General features: G+C 32.5%; 1 protein-coding gene across 3 annotated transcripts in view; it reads left to right on the forward strand.

Annotated features, from left to right (window-relative positions):
• Positions 1–380: 380 nt before the first annotated feature.
• Positions 381–13571, forward strand: part of LOC114335899 (facilitated trehalose transporter Tret1) — a 39209-nt gene continuing 26018 nt past the window's right edge. Inside the window, exon 1 of one of the 3 annotated variants that reach the window (XM_028286194.2) lies at positions 381–533. Coding sequence is in view for 1 of the 3 variants with exons in the window: in XM_050649813.1 (XP_050505770.1) it covers positions 928–935 (8 nt within the window). In the remaining 2 variants the exon portion in view is untranslated. Of the gene's footprint in view, positions 534–895; positions 936–6082; positions 6259–13571 lie in introns of those variants that run through there. The other 2 variants (XM_050649813.1, XM_050649914.1) reach the window with 2 other exon arrangements.

Here is a 13571-nt window from a genome sequence, read left to right on the forward strand (position 1 = left end):
TCAAATGACATTTTATTACGTTAATTCAATTTACATAAACATTTGCAAACATCTAGTATATATGTACTCGTAAAATTAATAAGAATAACGTACATAACAACATATTATGTGTTGAGCTAAGGGGCCGCAATCGATCGTGGGGCCCAGGGCACGTGTCCAGTGTGCCGTGCGTGGAGAAGAAGGGTATATTGCGTTTTATTATAATCTAGGTAAGTAGTGATCTACTTTTGGCATGCATTCTTATATATGCTTATAATCTAAATTTGAAGAAATCTAAATTTGCGTCATAAATATTTACATTATTAATATTGACAAATAAGTAGCCTATCTGAGTTTACAAAAACATGCACACAGTTGGTTAGAAAGTTCAGTTTGCTTCCGTAAATAGTGCACTCGTATATATATTAACGTGAAAATATTTAAAATAACGTCAATATATTTTATATACCTGCTGTTAATAAGTACCTACATAGAAATTTGAGTGTGGCTTTGTTAGTGAAATTATCCAATAAAGTGAATAGGCATGTTTTTTGGTAAGATAGATATCTAATCTAAGTATTTTAGTAATATGAATTTTAAAAGAATACAGTGCCAGATTTAAAAATTTTTCTTTTCAAAATCTTTAAAATAAACCATAATACTTCTGTTCATTTCTTTCTTTGATATAACTATTTAATTAACTGAGCCTGTTCGTGTTTTATCAGTTTTTTTTTGTAGTAATAAAATTTGTATGTATTTAATATCATTTAAATGAAATATTGAATTTATTATTTTAAAAATAATTTTGTCTCTTAGTTAACGTTTGACGCTTACGTGGGTTTGTTGTGTATTTCAAAACTTTAGTGATTAGCTATCATGGCTATTCGTAATTTTTTAATTTCGACTCGGAACACATTTGTGATATTGCTGTTAAACCATGTCCGCAAAATGTTTAGGTAAGATATTATATTCATCCATGAGCTTCTCTTTATAGCCCAGTAAATGAACAAGAAATCCGGCGATACCGTGTAATTCTCAGGGGCAACTCCGAATTGCATGAAAATTTGGATTTAGGTTCTACTTACCCTCCACTTCAAAGTTGAAATTGTGTCGTTGGTTGCTTTTACTTGGGGAGTGACAGTCACCCTTTCTCGGGGTCACTAATCACGAGTGTATGCACATTTTGAACAGCGATATCTTAACCAATTTTTGGCTTACGGAGAAACAAAATAAAACTAGCATATTTTTAATAGCAAAACCTACATTTTTTACTCTTTAAGATTTTTCTTATCAATAATACTTTTTAAGTTATTTTGAAAAAATGAAATTTTTCAAAAATTTTTAGAAAAATTTTTTTTACTATAAAACCAAATTTTTTTAAAAATAAGCACTTCAAACCAATCAAACTTACAGATCATATAAACAATACACATACAGTTAAAATAGATGGTAAAGCCAAACGATTAATTTCATTTAGGGTGCTAAATAGAGGGAGGTTTTCACGATTTTTTTTGCCAAAAAAAAAGGGGCCAACTTTTTTTTTCAGTGTAACTCGTTTATTTTTGATGCTGTAAACTTTTGTAAAAAACAAATAATAAGCTTTTTTTCGATGCTTTAAAAATTTTAATAAGGTTTTCCCGAAAAACGCCTCTTTCTTCAGCGACATCGCGTTGAATTATTCGATTTGGAATTAGACGAATAAGAAAGTATTTTTCATGAGCTACAACTTCGCTTCTACTCAATTTGTAGACTTTACTGGTACACTATTTTTCCATTTTTTATTTCTATAGGCTAAACTTTTGCTAAAAATATTTTTTCGATAAAATATTTATTTTTTGAGTTATTTGCGAAAAACGGTCGAAAACGTAGTTTTTTGGTCGAAAAATCAACATTTTAAATAACGAATAACTCGAAAAGTATTGACGTAAAAAACTTTATAGAACAAAAGGTGCTTAAAATAAGTCAATTTATCCATTTACGGCCTTATTTTAAACACGCGTTTTTAACCCGAAGGGGTAAATGTCACCCCCAAGTAAAAGCAACTAACGGCACAAATTCAACTTTGAAGTGAAGGGTAAGTAGAACCTAAATCCAAATTTTCATGCAATTCGGAGTTGCCCCTGAAAATTACACTCCGAAGTGTTCATTTATTGGGCTATTAAGACTACTTCCTAATATACAGGGTGTCCAGAAACTCTCCCGACAAACGAAGACCGAAGATTCTTAAGATAATTTTAAGACAATTTAACCCAATACACCTTGTCCGAAAATGCTTCGTAAGGGAGCTAGAGCTCTTTGAAGATGGCGTCTTGGAATTAGTTTTTCTTAGAATATATCTCCCAGAACGCTTCTATTTAGAAAAACGAAAACTGGTACGCCTATTTAATTTCCAGAGAATTGACTCCATCAATTACGAATTTCTAGTACCGGTCATAGGCGCCCGTTTTAGGTAGGGCAACGGTTATTTTATGCCATAACTTTTTTGTCTTTAACTTCTAAGCATTTCTGACACTGGATTATTAAATTGTAAGGTATTCTAGTACTAAAAGGTACTCTTTCTTTAAGTCGGTAGGATTCACCGTTTTCTAGAAAAATCGATTTGAAAATTTTTCGTTTTTTGAATTGGAAAAAAATTTGAATTTTTTTTTCAAAAAAACACTGTGTATTTTACCGACTTAAAGCAAGAGTATCTTTTAGTACTAGAATACCTCATAATTTAATCATCAAGTGTCAACAATGCTTAAAAATTAAAGACAAAAAAGTTATGCGATAAAATAACCGTTGACCTACCCAAAACGGACGCATATGACCGGTACTAGGATTTCACAATTGAGGAAACCAATTTATCTCTGGAAGACAAATAAGTGTACCAGTTTTCGTTTTTCTAGATAGTTTTTTTTGAGATATTTTTTTCAAATTCAGCCAACGAAAAATTTTCAAATCGATTTTTCTAGAAAAAGGTGTACCCTACCGACTTAAGGTAAGAGTACCTTTTAGTACTAGAATACCTCACAATTTAATAATCCAGTATCAGAAATGCTTAGAAGTTAAAGACAAAAAAGTTATGCGATAAAATAACCGTTTCCCTACCCAAAACGGGCGCCTATGATTGGTACTAGAAATTCGTAATTAATGGAATCGATTTATCTCTGGAAATTAAATAAGCGTACCAGTTTTCGTTTTTCTAAATAGAAGCGTTCTGGTGATATCTAAGAACAACTAATTCCAAGACGCCATCTTCAAAGAGCTCTAGCTCCCTAAGGAAGCATATTCGGACTAGGTGAATTGGGTTAAATTGTCTTAAAATTATCTGAAGAATCTCCGGTCTTCGTTTGTCGGGAGAGTTTCTGGACACCCTGTATATCTGCGTGGTTTATCCTCTATTAGCCTTCTATTCTTCTAGTTATATGTCCAAAACAATGTCAGTATATTTTAGTTGATAGTTGTGGTTTGTCGAATTTTTATCTTAAGTTCTTATAATATTGAATTATTTGTACGATGTGCGGTCCATGGTGTGCGCAACATTATAAGGTAGACCAACATTTTTGATGGTCCACGTTTCTGAAGCGTAGGTGGCGATAGAAAATATTAATGAACTTCTTTTCAAGATATCAAAAACCAGCAGTAGTCTATATTCGAGAATAGTAATATTAAATGAATACAATCTTACAAATAAATATTGGTTGAAGAAAAGTTCTTCACTACTTATTTACTGTGTATTGCGCTACAATCAAATCAAGATATCCTTAGTGAATTATATTATCCCAGCCCAATTCTATCTGACCTTGATGATTACAATTCATTGTTCCTGAATATCAAGATTGTAAAACCCTCATACAGTGATAATTTTCACATTAATATTAACTTATTAAACTCTATACCAGCAAGCTTTGAAGAATCTGTGGCTATATATACTGATGCTTCCAAAACGAAGTATGCTTGCTACGGGGTATGTTGTAACAAAACGTTGGGACTTGTTGTAACATGTTACAAATTGCGCTGAATCTTACTAAATTTATGATCTACAATATAAAAACGTATTATTTAGTTTAGTAATAGTCCAGAATGAGACAACATAAAAGAAAATCAGAAAGGGCAACTCAACGCCAGGAAGTGAAATCTACGAGTTAGGTTTAGCGGAAATTTTAGATAATCAATGTAGCATAAAGCAAGCTTGCTTTCCAAGCAAGCGTGGAAAACTGGTAAACAGCACGGACTGTGTCATGTATCTTTATACCGATGTAGAAAAAAAGAAAAACATTAAGAGTCTACAAGTGGGCTGTACTAAACCAGGGATAGTTTTTACAGCCGAAGAAGAAAGTAAAATGGCTTCGTGTATTCTGAAGTGCCCGAAATATATTTTGGACTAATTCCCATGAAGATGCGAAAACTGCCTTACCAATGTGCTGTGAAACTCAGTGCTAAGCAACTTCCTTCTTCTTGGTATCAAAATTATACAGTTGGTCCAGATTGGGTCCAAAATTTTATACGTAAAAATCTACATTTATATTTAAGAACACCGGAAGCCACGTTATTAAGTAGATCAACATCTTTTAACAACACCAACGTTGGTATTTTCACTAGTAATACCACTAGAGGTCAAATTATTTCCGGAAATTTTTTTGAGATCATGAATATTTTGAAAATTTTCTAAAAATATTCATGATCAAAAAAAAATTTCCGGATATTAATTTGACTTCGCGTGGTATTCGGTAAGAAAATTCTACACCTGTAATTTTGAACCAATCAAAATACGTTATTTTGACAGATCACCATGGCAACGGAGGTATTTTATCGGAAATTTTTTGCTCGTGGGGTACCCAACAGCGAATTATAGTGGAAATTTTTTGACGTTTACAATAACAGAACATTTTTGACAGACTGGTTTTTATTTGTTTACATAATTTAGTTTTGATTCATTTTCTATCACTTGTAGTTACTCAAAACTTATTTAAAATTGAAGAATATACTATTTTCTATCTTGAAATGGTATTCCCATGCAACTACAATGAGTAGACATTACGAATTTGAAAGCCTAAATAATTGCCGACAAAGCTATGGCGCGCTATTAATCTGTTCATGCAGCTTTGGATTTTCAAATGCAAATTTGGTGTGGAATTTTCTTACCGAATACCACGCGAAGTCAAATTAATATCCGGAAATTTTTTTTTGATCATGAATATTTTTAGAAAATTTCCCTCGTCTGCGACTCGGGAAATTTTCAAAATATTCATGATCTCAAAAAAATTTCCGGATATTAATTTGACTTCGCGTGGTATTCGGTAAGAAAATTCCACACCAAATTTGCATTTGAAAATCCAAAGCTGCATGAACAGATTAATAGCGCGCCATAGCTTTGTCAGCAATTATTTAGGCTTTCAAATTCGTAATTTCTACTCATTGTAGTTGCATGGGAATACCATTTCAAGATAGAAAATAGTATATTCTTCAATTTTACATAAGTTTTGAGTAACTACAAGTGATAGAAAATGAATCAAAACTAAATTATGTAAACAAATAAAAACCAGTCTGTCAAAAATGTTCTGTTATTGTAAACGTCAAAAAATTTCCACTATAATTCGCTGTTGGGTACCCCACGAGCAAAAAATTTCCGATAAAATACCTCCGTTGCCATGGTGATCTGTCAAAATAACGTATTTTGATTGGTTCAAAATTACAGGTGTGGAATTTTCTTCGAAATATTCAAAAAAATTCGAATTTTCGTAATGTTACAACCTGCCGCAATATATGTTACAACTAGCCCCAAACGCGGGGTAAGTTATAACAATGCACTTTTTTGGTAAAATTCTAGTTGATTAAAAAATAACAGTCTTCTTAACTTTTCTTCAGTTCAATATTATTCAGAAAGAGTTAAATTAGCGTTTAGTGTTGAATTAGTGATAATTGGGAAAATAGCTGTCAAGGTATATTTGATTTTATGAAAATTGTTACAACTAGCGCCCTGCTCCCCTACTGTAGTATACAAAAAAAATACCGAATGGAACGTGGTTCCAGCTATATAATTATTCAAGAAAATACATCACAACTATAACACGTCTTCGTTTTTAGGTCACGCTTGTTATCCCACACACCTGCATAAAATTCGTGTTCTCGAAAATGATCGATGTCCAAATTGTGATAAAAAAGGGGATTTAGATCATATTTTTTTTGAATGCCAAAAATATAAGAATGAAACAGATCGATTTATGCAGCAGCTACATAGACTTAAGATACCAGCTCCGTTTAATATCTTTAGTATCTTAGCCAATGGACAAGAGAGTATGTATAATGCGTTGGTGATGTTTCTGTCAAGTACCAAAATAGTTTTGTAGTGTTAAGTATTAAAAGTATATGTGTATGTATGTATATAGAGAAAATATGGTGAGCAACTTAGACAGTCCATAGCAAGGCGGCTTTCGAATTGAGTAGGGAGCCGCGGAAGATAAAACAAAGAAAAAACTTGCTATGGAACTTTGAGGACCTCACCGTCCTGTTTATTATTATTGTTATTTTATTATTCTTATCTTATTGTTATTGTTATTAAATTTTTGTAGATCGTTTTTGAACACATCTATGATGTTGAAAGGTGGCTATAATTAGCTTGTAATTAGCTTAGTACCATCTCTTTATTTCAGTACATAAATTACCTCTCAACAACTATTGAACTAATTTTTCTTCGTTATTGATATTTTATGGACTTACGGTCTTTAAATATTTAATCTTCTTGGTATACTTAGTAGTCATGTTGTTACTGGCTGATTGACATAAAGTCCATGCCATAAAAAAAACATGGCGTAATTTTGTGTTTTGGGTAATGTCAGTGCTTTTCCATGTTTTTGCGAGTTTGACTGTTACCGATCTTGGCCATTATGATGCGTCGACGGATCCGTCTTCGCAATTTTCACTGTTAATTATGACGGGACCTAAGTAATTAAATTATCTGATGTTGCTTGTATGCTAAACGAATCTAAAAAATAATGGAAACAGTCAATTTAGTCATGTTAGAGAAGAATCAAATCCAACAGATCAAAAGTAGTGACAAGTGACAGATCAAAATATTGAAATAGAAGGAACTGAAATCGAAAATAACAAACAGTAAGATAACTAAGGATAATCTATCTGACTTGGGCAGTAGAGGAAGATCATTTAGTGGGGTACTAAGAAATATATGGATACCAATAGATTTAACGAAAAATTATTCAACAGTGGCGGCCCACCTGACCTATTAAAATGAAAACAATAACACTTAGCTATCAGAGAATAGGTTAAGAGTAGGGATTAATCACACATCGAAAAAAAAAACAGGAAAAATTGGAAAAAAACAGGTTTTTTCCGTTTTTTCCAAACCATTGGAAAAAATGGGAAAATTTAAATATTCTTTAATTTAGACTTGAAACGTGAAGTCGGTTAAATATATATATTTTGTAAAAATAAATGCAGGAACATACTTTAAGAATATCTATTAATATCTAAGATATAAGTATAAATATGTATATAGGGTTAAAAATTATAATATTATTGAAAGTATTAAAATCGAAACTTCAACGATAGAAAGCACAATATTTAACCAAAGCGCTCAGTGGTTTTCATCTGAGTCTGAATCTGAATCTTCAGACCAATCATTTGATTCAGACTCGATCCCCGCTTCATCATCCTGAACGGATAAAACAACATGATTTTTATCTGTTTTTCGTTTATAACCAAATTTAACTGAATAACTTCTGAATTTTATCTTGTGATTGTATTTCCTTTGCTGGTATGTATGAGGCCATGTAAAGACCAGTTTCTAATGAGGCGGAAGATGTAGGTCCATTTAAAATTCGGAAGCCAATTGGCATAAGTGGCTGCGATGTAAACAAACCTTGCCACCATATAATGGGATGAGCAATATTCGCACTATCCCATAAAGAATTTCGACTAAAAAATCCAGTTTTTGTACTAACTCGGGATAGATTTGCCACCACATTAGTACCATTTGCCACCTACATCTAGTATAAGTGAACGAGCCAATTTAAAAATGAAGTCTATAGCTTCCATTAGTTGGTCTTCATTCAATAATTATTCTCCTTTAAAACGAGCATCAAGAAAATTAGCTTCAAAGTGAATCCGCCTAGAACAAAATTCGTAGCTTTCTTCAACATATTTTAGCAAGCTTTCGATAACTAGTCTGGTTAACTTGTTGGGCAATATTTAGTATTGCGTCTTTTATATACTTAAAGACAAAAGGCACTTCTGATAATATACAGTCCGTCTAATGTACTTACGGTTGCACGTCATTATCTACGCCAGAGATCTAAGTTGACATAGTTGCTAAAGTATAAAAAAATCCCGAATCCATTTTAAATCAAATAGATCACATAATTATTGTAAACGTGGATTATACAACAAAACAAATTGATATTCAATGTAAATAAATAAAAACTTAATAAATAGAGAACAAGAATTAAGTTATAATCATTTACGATTTGCAGTGCAAGCGTTTTTGCACTGCATTGTTAATAATTATTAAAAAACGGCTCCGAACTCTTGGGAGAAGCCGATAGGTTTCTTTGTATAGGTATGTCTACAATAACAACTAAAAAAGTTGTCAGATACCTCGAATATTCCAAGTCATGATAAAATTAGGTGAAATTTATATTTTTATAGTAGAGGATCTTTTTATAGTAAAGTAAATAATAAAAACAGTAAATATAATAGAACAGATACTTATAGTAAAGAATGTAGTGAAGTGTCAAATATGAAGTGTCATCACCGCAACTGTCAAATAAATGTTACCAATTTATTCTAAAATGTCACCTTCGTTCGATTACAGTTACAGTGTGTTCCGAACAAATGTGCTTCATAAAAACGCTTTATAATCCATTTATACAAATTAAATGAAACATATTATTGTGTATTTCTTTAGGTTAACATTAATAGAAATCTTCAAATATTATTTCTACGCGTATATAATAAAATATGTCTAGTGGCTGTAATTCCAGTGTACTCGGCAAAATGATTCTAAAAAAGAACACACCTACCGCCAAACATTTCGTGTTGGTATCATGCGACGTCACAGGCTATGACGCGGATGACGTGCAACGGTTAGTAAATTAGACGAAGTATAGATGTATGCGATTCTACTAAATTTATCGATTTTAATACGGGATGCAGGATATGTTTAGTATATTGTAACAAATTTCAATTTTTCCGAATTTTTCCTTTTTTCCTGTTTTTTTTCCGGAAAAAACAGGTTTTTTCCTGCATCCAATTTTTCCGGAAATTTTAAATCTCTAGTTAAGAGGAACACAGTTGGTAGACATTTATCTAAGATAACATTATTTAATAAAGGAGGAAAAAAGAAAACAAAAAAGAAATGGACGTTGTAACTGGTAAAATTTCAGAACTAAATCTGGACTAAATAAGACAAGGGGCATAAAAAGTGAATGAGAGGTGGACAATAAACAATATTTATTGTTGATCACGAGAAGACAAATATAGTAGGGGAATCAGGTTCAGGTTTATTTTTTAGTGTACAGGTAATTATTTTGGTAAAAAGTTTATACAAAAAGGAGATGACTCTTGTTTGTATGTCTATAGTTTGAGATTTCCTTAGGGTCTCCTTTTTTTATAGATTAATATCTATTGGGAGCTTGTAATCAGACACCACGTGTCTGAAATTATTAAATAATTATAAGTACTATAGGTTCTGGGTCACTTATAAAAGATTATTAGTTGGGTACGAAAGGTATGAAAAAAGTTGTTACAAATTAATTTAAATGGAAAATAGTAACTACATATGAGTAAAAGTTTGTCTAAATATTATTCAAAGTTGCCTTTCTCAAATCGATAAAACACTTTCTGTGGTTTCAACTACTTGTAACACACTTTGTTTGCTTTTTTCATCTTTTGTGAGGGGCAATGAAATGTCTGAAATGAAAAAAGTAAGCAAAGTGGGTTACAAGTAGCTGAAAATCACAGGAAGTGTTTTACCGATATCAGAAAAGCAACTTTTATTAACCTTTAAACAAACTTTAACTGATCTAATTATTATTCTCCATTTAAATTATTTATTTGTACAACTTTGGGGGGCTTGGGCAAGGGTTAGGGTTAGCATTTTTTGCTGACATTTGAAATTGAGGGTTTACAGGCTACCCATCACCAGAAAACAGTGGGAAGATCAAAATAAGAGAAAAATAATTAAAAATCTTTGAAAAACCCAAAAAGAAAAATTTTTTGGGAGCTTAGGACAAGGGTTAGGGTTAACATTTTGGACTGAAATTTGAAATTGAGGGTTTATAGGATACCCATCACCAGAAAACAGCCGAGGAGATTAACATTTTTAAACTTTGGTTTTTTTCGGAACACCCTAATTAAGTGACTCGACTAGATATTCTTTTGATATCTTCGATATTCTCGACTTCTAATAACAATCTTAACCTAAGCACACTACGAAATATAATACTCAAATATATTATGAAACCATTATTCTTTAAACTATTTTAGCAAAAACATTGCAATTTTATTTGAAATGAAACACGGATTGAAAAGAATATAAGCCTGTCATTAATAACCTTAATGTCCGACTGGTATATTATTTGACAAATAATGACATGATTTTGAAGTCAGTTAAGTATGATATAATGCCTTAAATCGAAGTCGCTGGGAGCCAAATCTGATTAATATTGTGGATGCTCCAACAATTTGAACTTCAATTATTCATGGATTTTAGCCACTGGTAAAACGCTCATATGACACAGTGCATTGTCCTGATGAACAAGGCTTTTTTCTTTTGCAAACCAGGTCTTTTTTCACGATTTTTTTCCTTACGCTGGTCTAAAATATTACAATAATATCCAGAATTGATTGTTTTATCAGCTTGCAGGTAATCCACAAAAAAATCCTCTCACATCCCAAAAACTGATGCTAAAACCATCTTAGTCGATTTCTGGACATGAGCTCGTTTCGGAGCCAAAAACCAGGTTCTACCACTGTTAACAGAGGCGTAACAGAGGCCCACGCAGCATGAAGCTTGCGGGGGCCCCAATATATCAGGAGCCCCATCTTGTGTAATATATGTAAAAATGTATCATTTTTATATTATTTTACGCATACATTCGCAACGTTTTTTTAAGCAGTAGATGTAGTATTGAAAATGAAGTTGTCCATCAGATAGATATGTATGAATAAAATTGTAGATGTATTCGCTGATCCTAGTGCACGAAGAAAGTTGATCCTCTCATCAATAATACTATCAACATATTGTACTCGTCAATAAAACAGTGCATGAAAACACTAATAGAACAGTAAATGATCGCTTTGAAGTGTAATTATCAGCGTCACGACGCGCCACGGATTTGCTTGACCATTTGGATTTGGTTCTACTTACCCTCCAATTGGGGGTGAAATACTTGTAGGTGAAAAATATACGTTTAAAATAAGTCCGGAAATGGATAAATTGACTGACTAATGCAACTTTTGTTTAATATTTATCGAGTTATTTGCGAGTGAAATTGTTTATTTTTCAACAAATAAAAAACACGTTGTCAGGCGGTTTTTCGCAAGTAACTCAAAAATTAAGTATTTTATCGAATTAAATAATATCAAAGTAATATTTTTAGCAAAAATGTAGCTTATAAAAACCAAAAAAAAATGTGGTGTATTCATGAAGTCTATCGACACAGTAAAAGCAAAGTTGTATCTCATGAAAAATTATTTTTCTTATTCTTCCAATTCCAAATCAAATATTTATAATATTTCTATCATCAAAATTAAGCGAGTTATGCTCAAAATAAAGTTGGCCCCTTTTTTTGGCAAAAAAAATCGAAAATCTTTCCCCCTACTTGGCACCCTAAATAAATTTAATCGTTAGCGCTTTACCATTTACTTTGTACATATATTATGTATTGTTTAAATGATCTGTAAGTTTGACCGGTTCACAGTTCTTATTCTTGAAAAAATTTGGTTTTATAGTAGAAAAAGTTTTTTTAGTTTGGAAAAATGCCCTTTTTCAAAATAGCTTAAAAAGTATTAGTGATAGAACAAATCTCAAAAAGCAAAGAAATGTAGGTTTTGCTGTTATAAATTCATATTATGGTTTTATTTTGTTTTTCTTTAAGAAAAAAATTGGTTAAGATATGGCTGTTCAAAATTTGCATACACTCGTGATTAGTGACTCGTTTAAGCCCTTTCAACTGGAGCCCTTTAAAAAAATAAGCACTTTGAACCGGTGAAACTTACGGGTATTTCCATTTTTTTATAAGCTACATTTTTGCTAAGACTATTTTTGTCGATCAAATACTTACTTTTTGAGTTATTTGCAAAAAACCGCATGAAAACGTGGTGTTCTTGTTGAGCAATAAGCATTTTCACTCGCAAATAACTTGAAAAGTATTGACTTGACCACTTCGGTGGTGACACTATAAAACAAACAAGACGGTGGTCGCCACTTCGGTGGTGACAAAATTACAGGGTATAATATCTTAGTATTTCACGTTCATTTACTGGGTTATAACACATATAAGTTTTTATTAAAGAAGTCGCATTTAGTATGTTACGGCAGTGACTGTTAAGCCACTTGTTTTGATTCAGAATAATGGTGATAGACCAAGTTTCATCCATTGTGATGAATCAACGCACAAAATCTAGTTTATCCTTTCGAAAACACTCTAAATGTTGCTGAGAAAGTCGCATTCAAATGTGTTTGTGTTCCGTTGTTAGTGAATGCGGTACTCGTTGTGAACACAGGTTTTTGAAATCCAATACTACAGCCAAAATATTGCTTATACTGTCCAATGAGATGCCTGCGGATTCTACTAAATCACTTTAAGTCACTCGACGAGTTTCCAATTGCAAGCAGCATTTTCAATCCAGCTGGATTTTTGCAAGATTGGCCAAAATTCAGCTGGATCCAGCGCTGATCCAGCAAAATATGGAATAAGATAAAAACACGATTTTAATGTTTTTTGTCTGTGTTCTAAGTTTCTAAACAACAAAAACATGAATTATTTAGTTTTTGGAAGACCAAACATATTGTAGCGTGATTAGTGTAATTACTTCTAATTACAATAAAACTAGCGGTTCGTAATTTATATACGACTTTATTTATATAAGTTACAGACGAATTTATCTTATACACTAAACTTATTCACAAAATATGCCCGTATTTATACCCAGTTGTTATTCTGGAACAATCGACTCCCATCTCGAGCTATCGGCTTGTTCCGCCTACGTGACGTACCTTCCAGAATTCCCCGGCGAGGCCGATTACGTCATTCTCGAGGTGTTTACTGTTATACGGGGATCGGCCAAGATTTCTCTTCCGCTACACTGCTCCCCTCTTAAGATCTGAGCGTCTCGATCAGCAACTCTAAATGAAGGCCCAGGATGGCGGAATCTACACGACTCTCCAGCTCCGCATTCACCCTTCAAGAAGAAATAACAGTCTACTGTCTTTGAAGGGTACGACATCTTCGGGTTCATGCAACACACAGTGATTTGTACACCAGTTCCTCTGAAGACCACTTCAAGCATGCTTCTCACAATCTTCCAATCCAGATTTTCTACTGCATGGCCTATTTTTGGTAAAGCCAAATTTTTGATGTCATAATTAC

The sequence above is a fragment of the Diabrotica virgifera genome, chromosome 1, assembly GCF_917563875.1.
Source record: "Diabrotica virgifera virgifera chromosome 1, PGI_DIABVI_V3a".
Lineage (NCBI taxonomy): Eukaryota > Metazoa > Arthropoda > Insecta > Coleoptera > Chrysomelidae > Diabrotica > Diabrotica virgifera.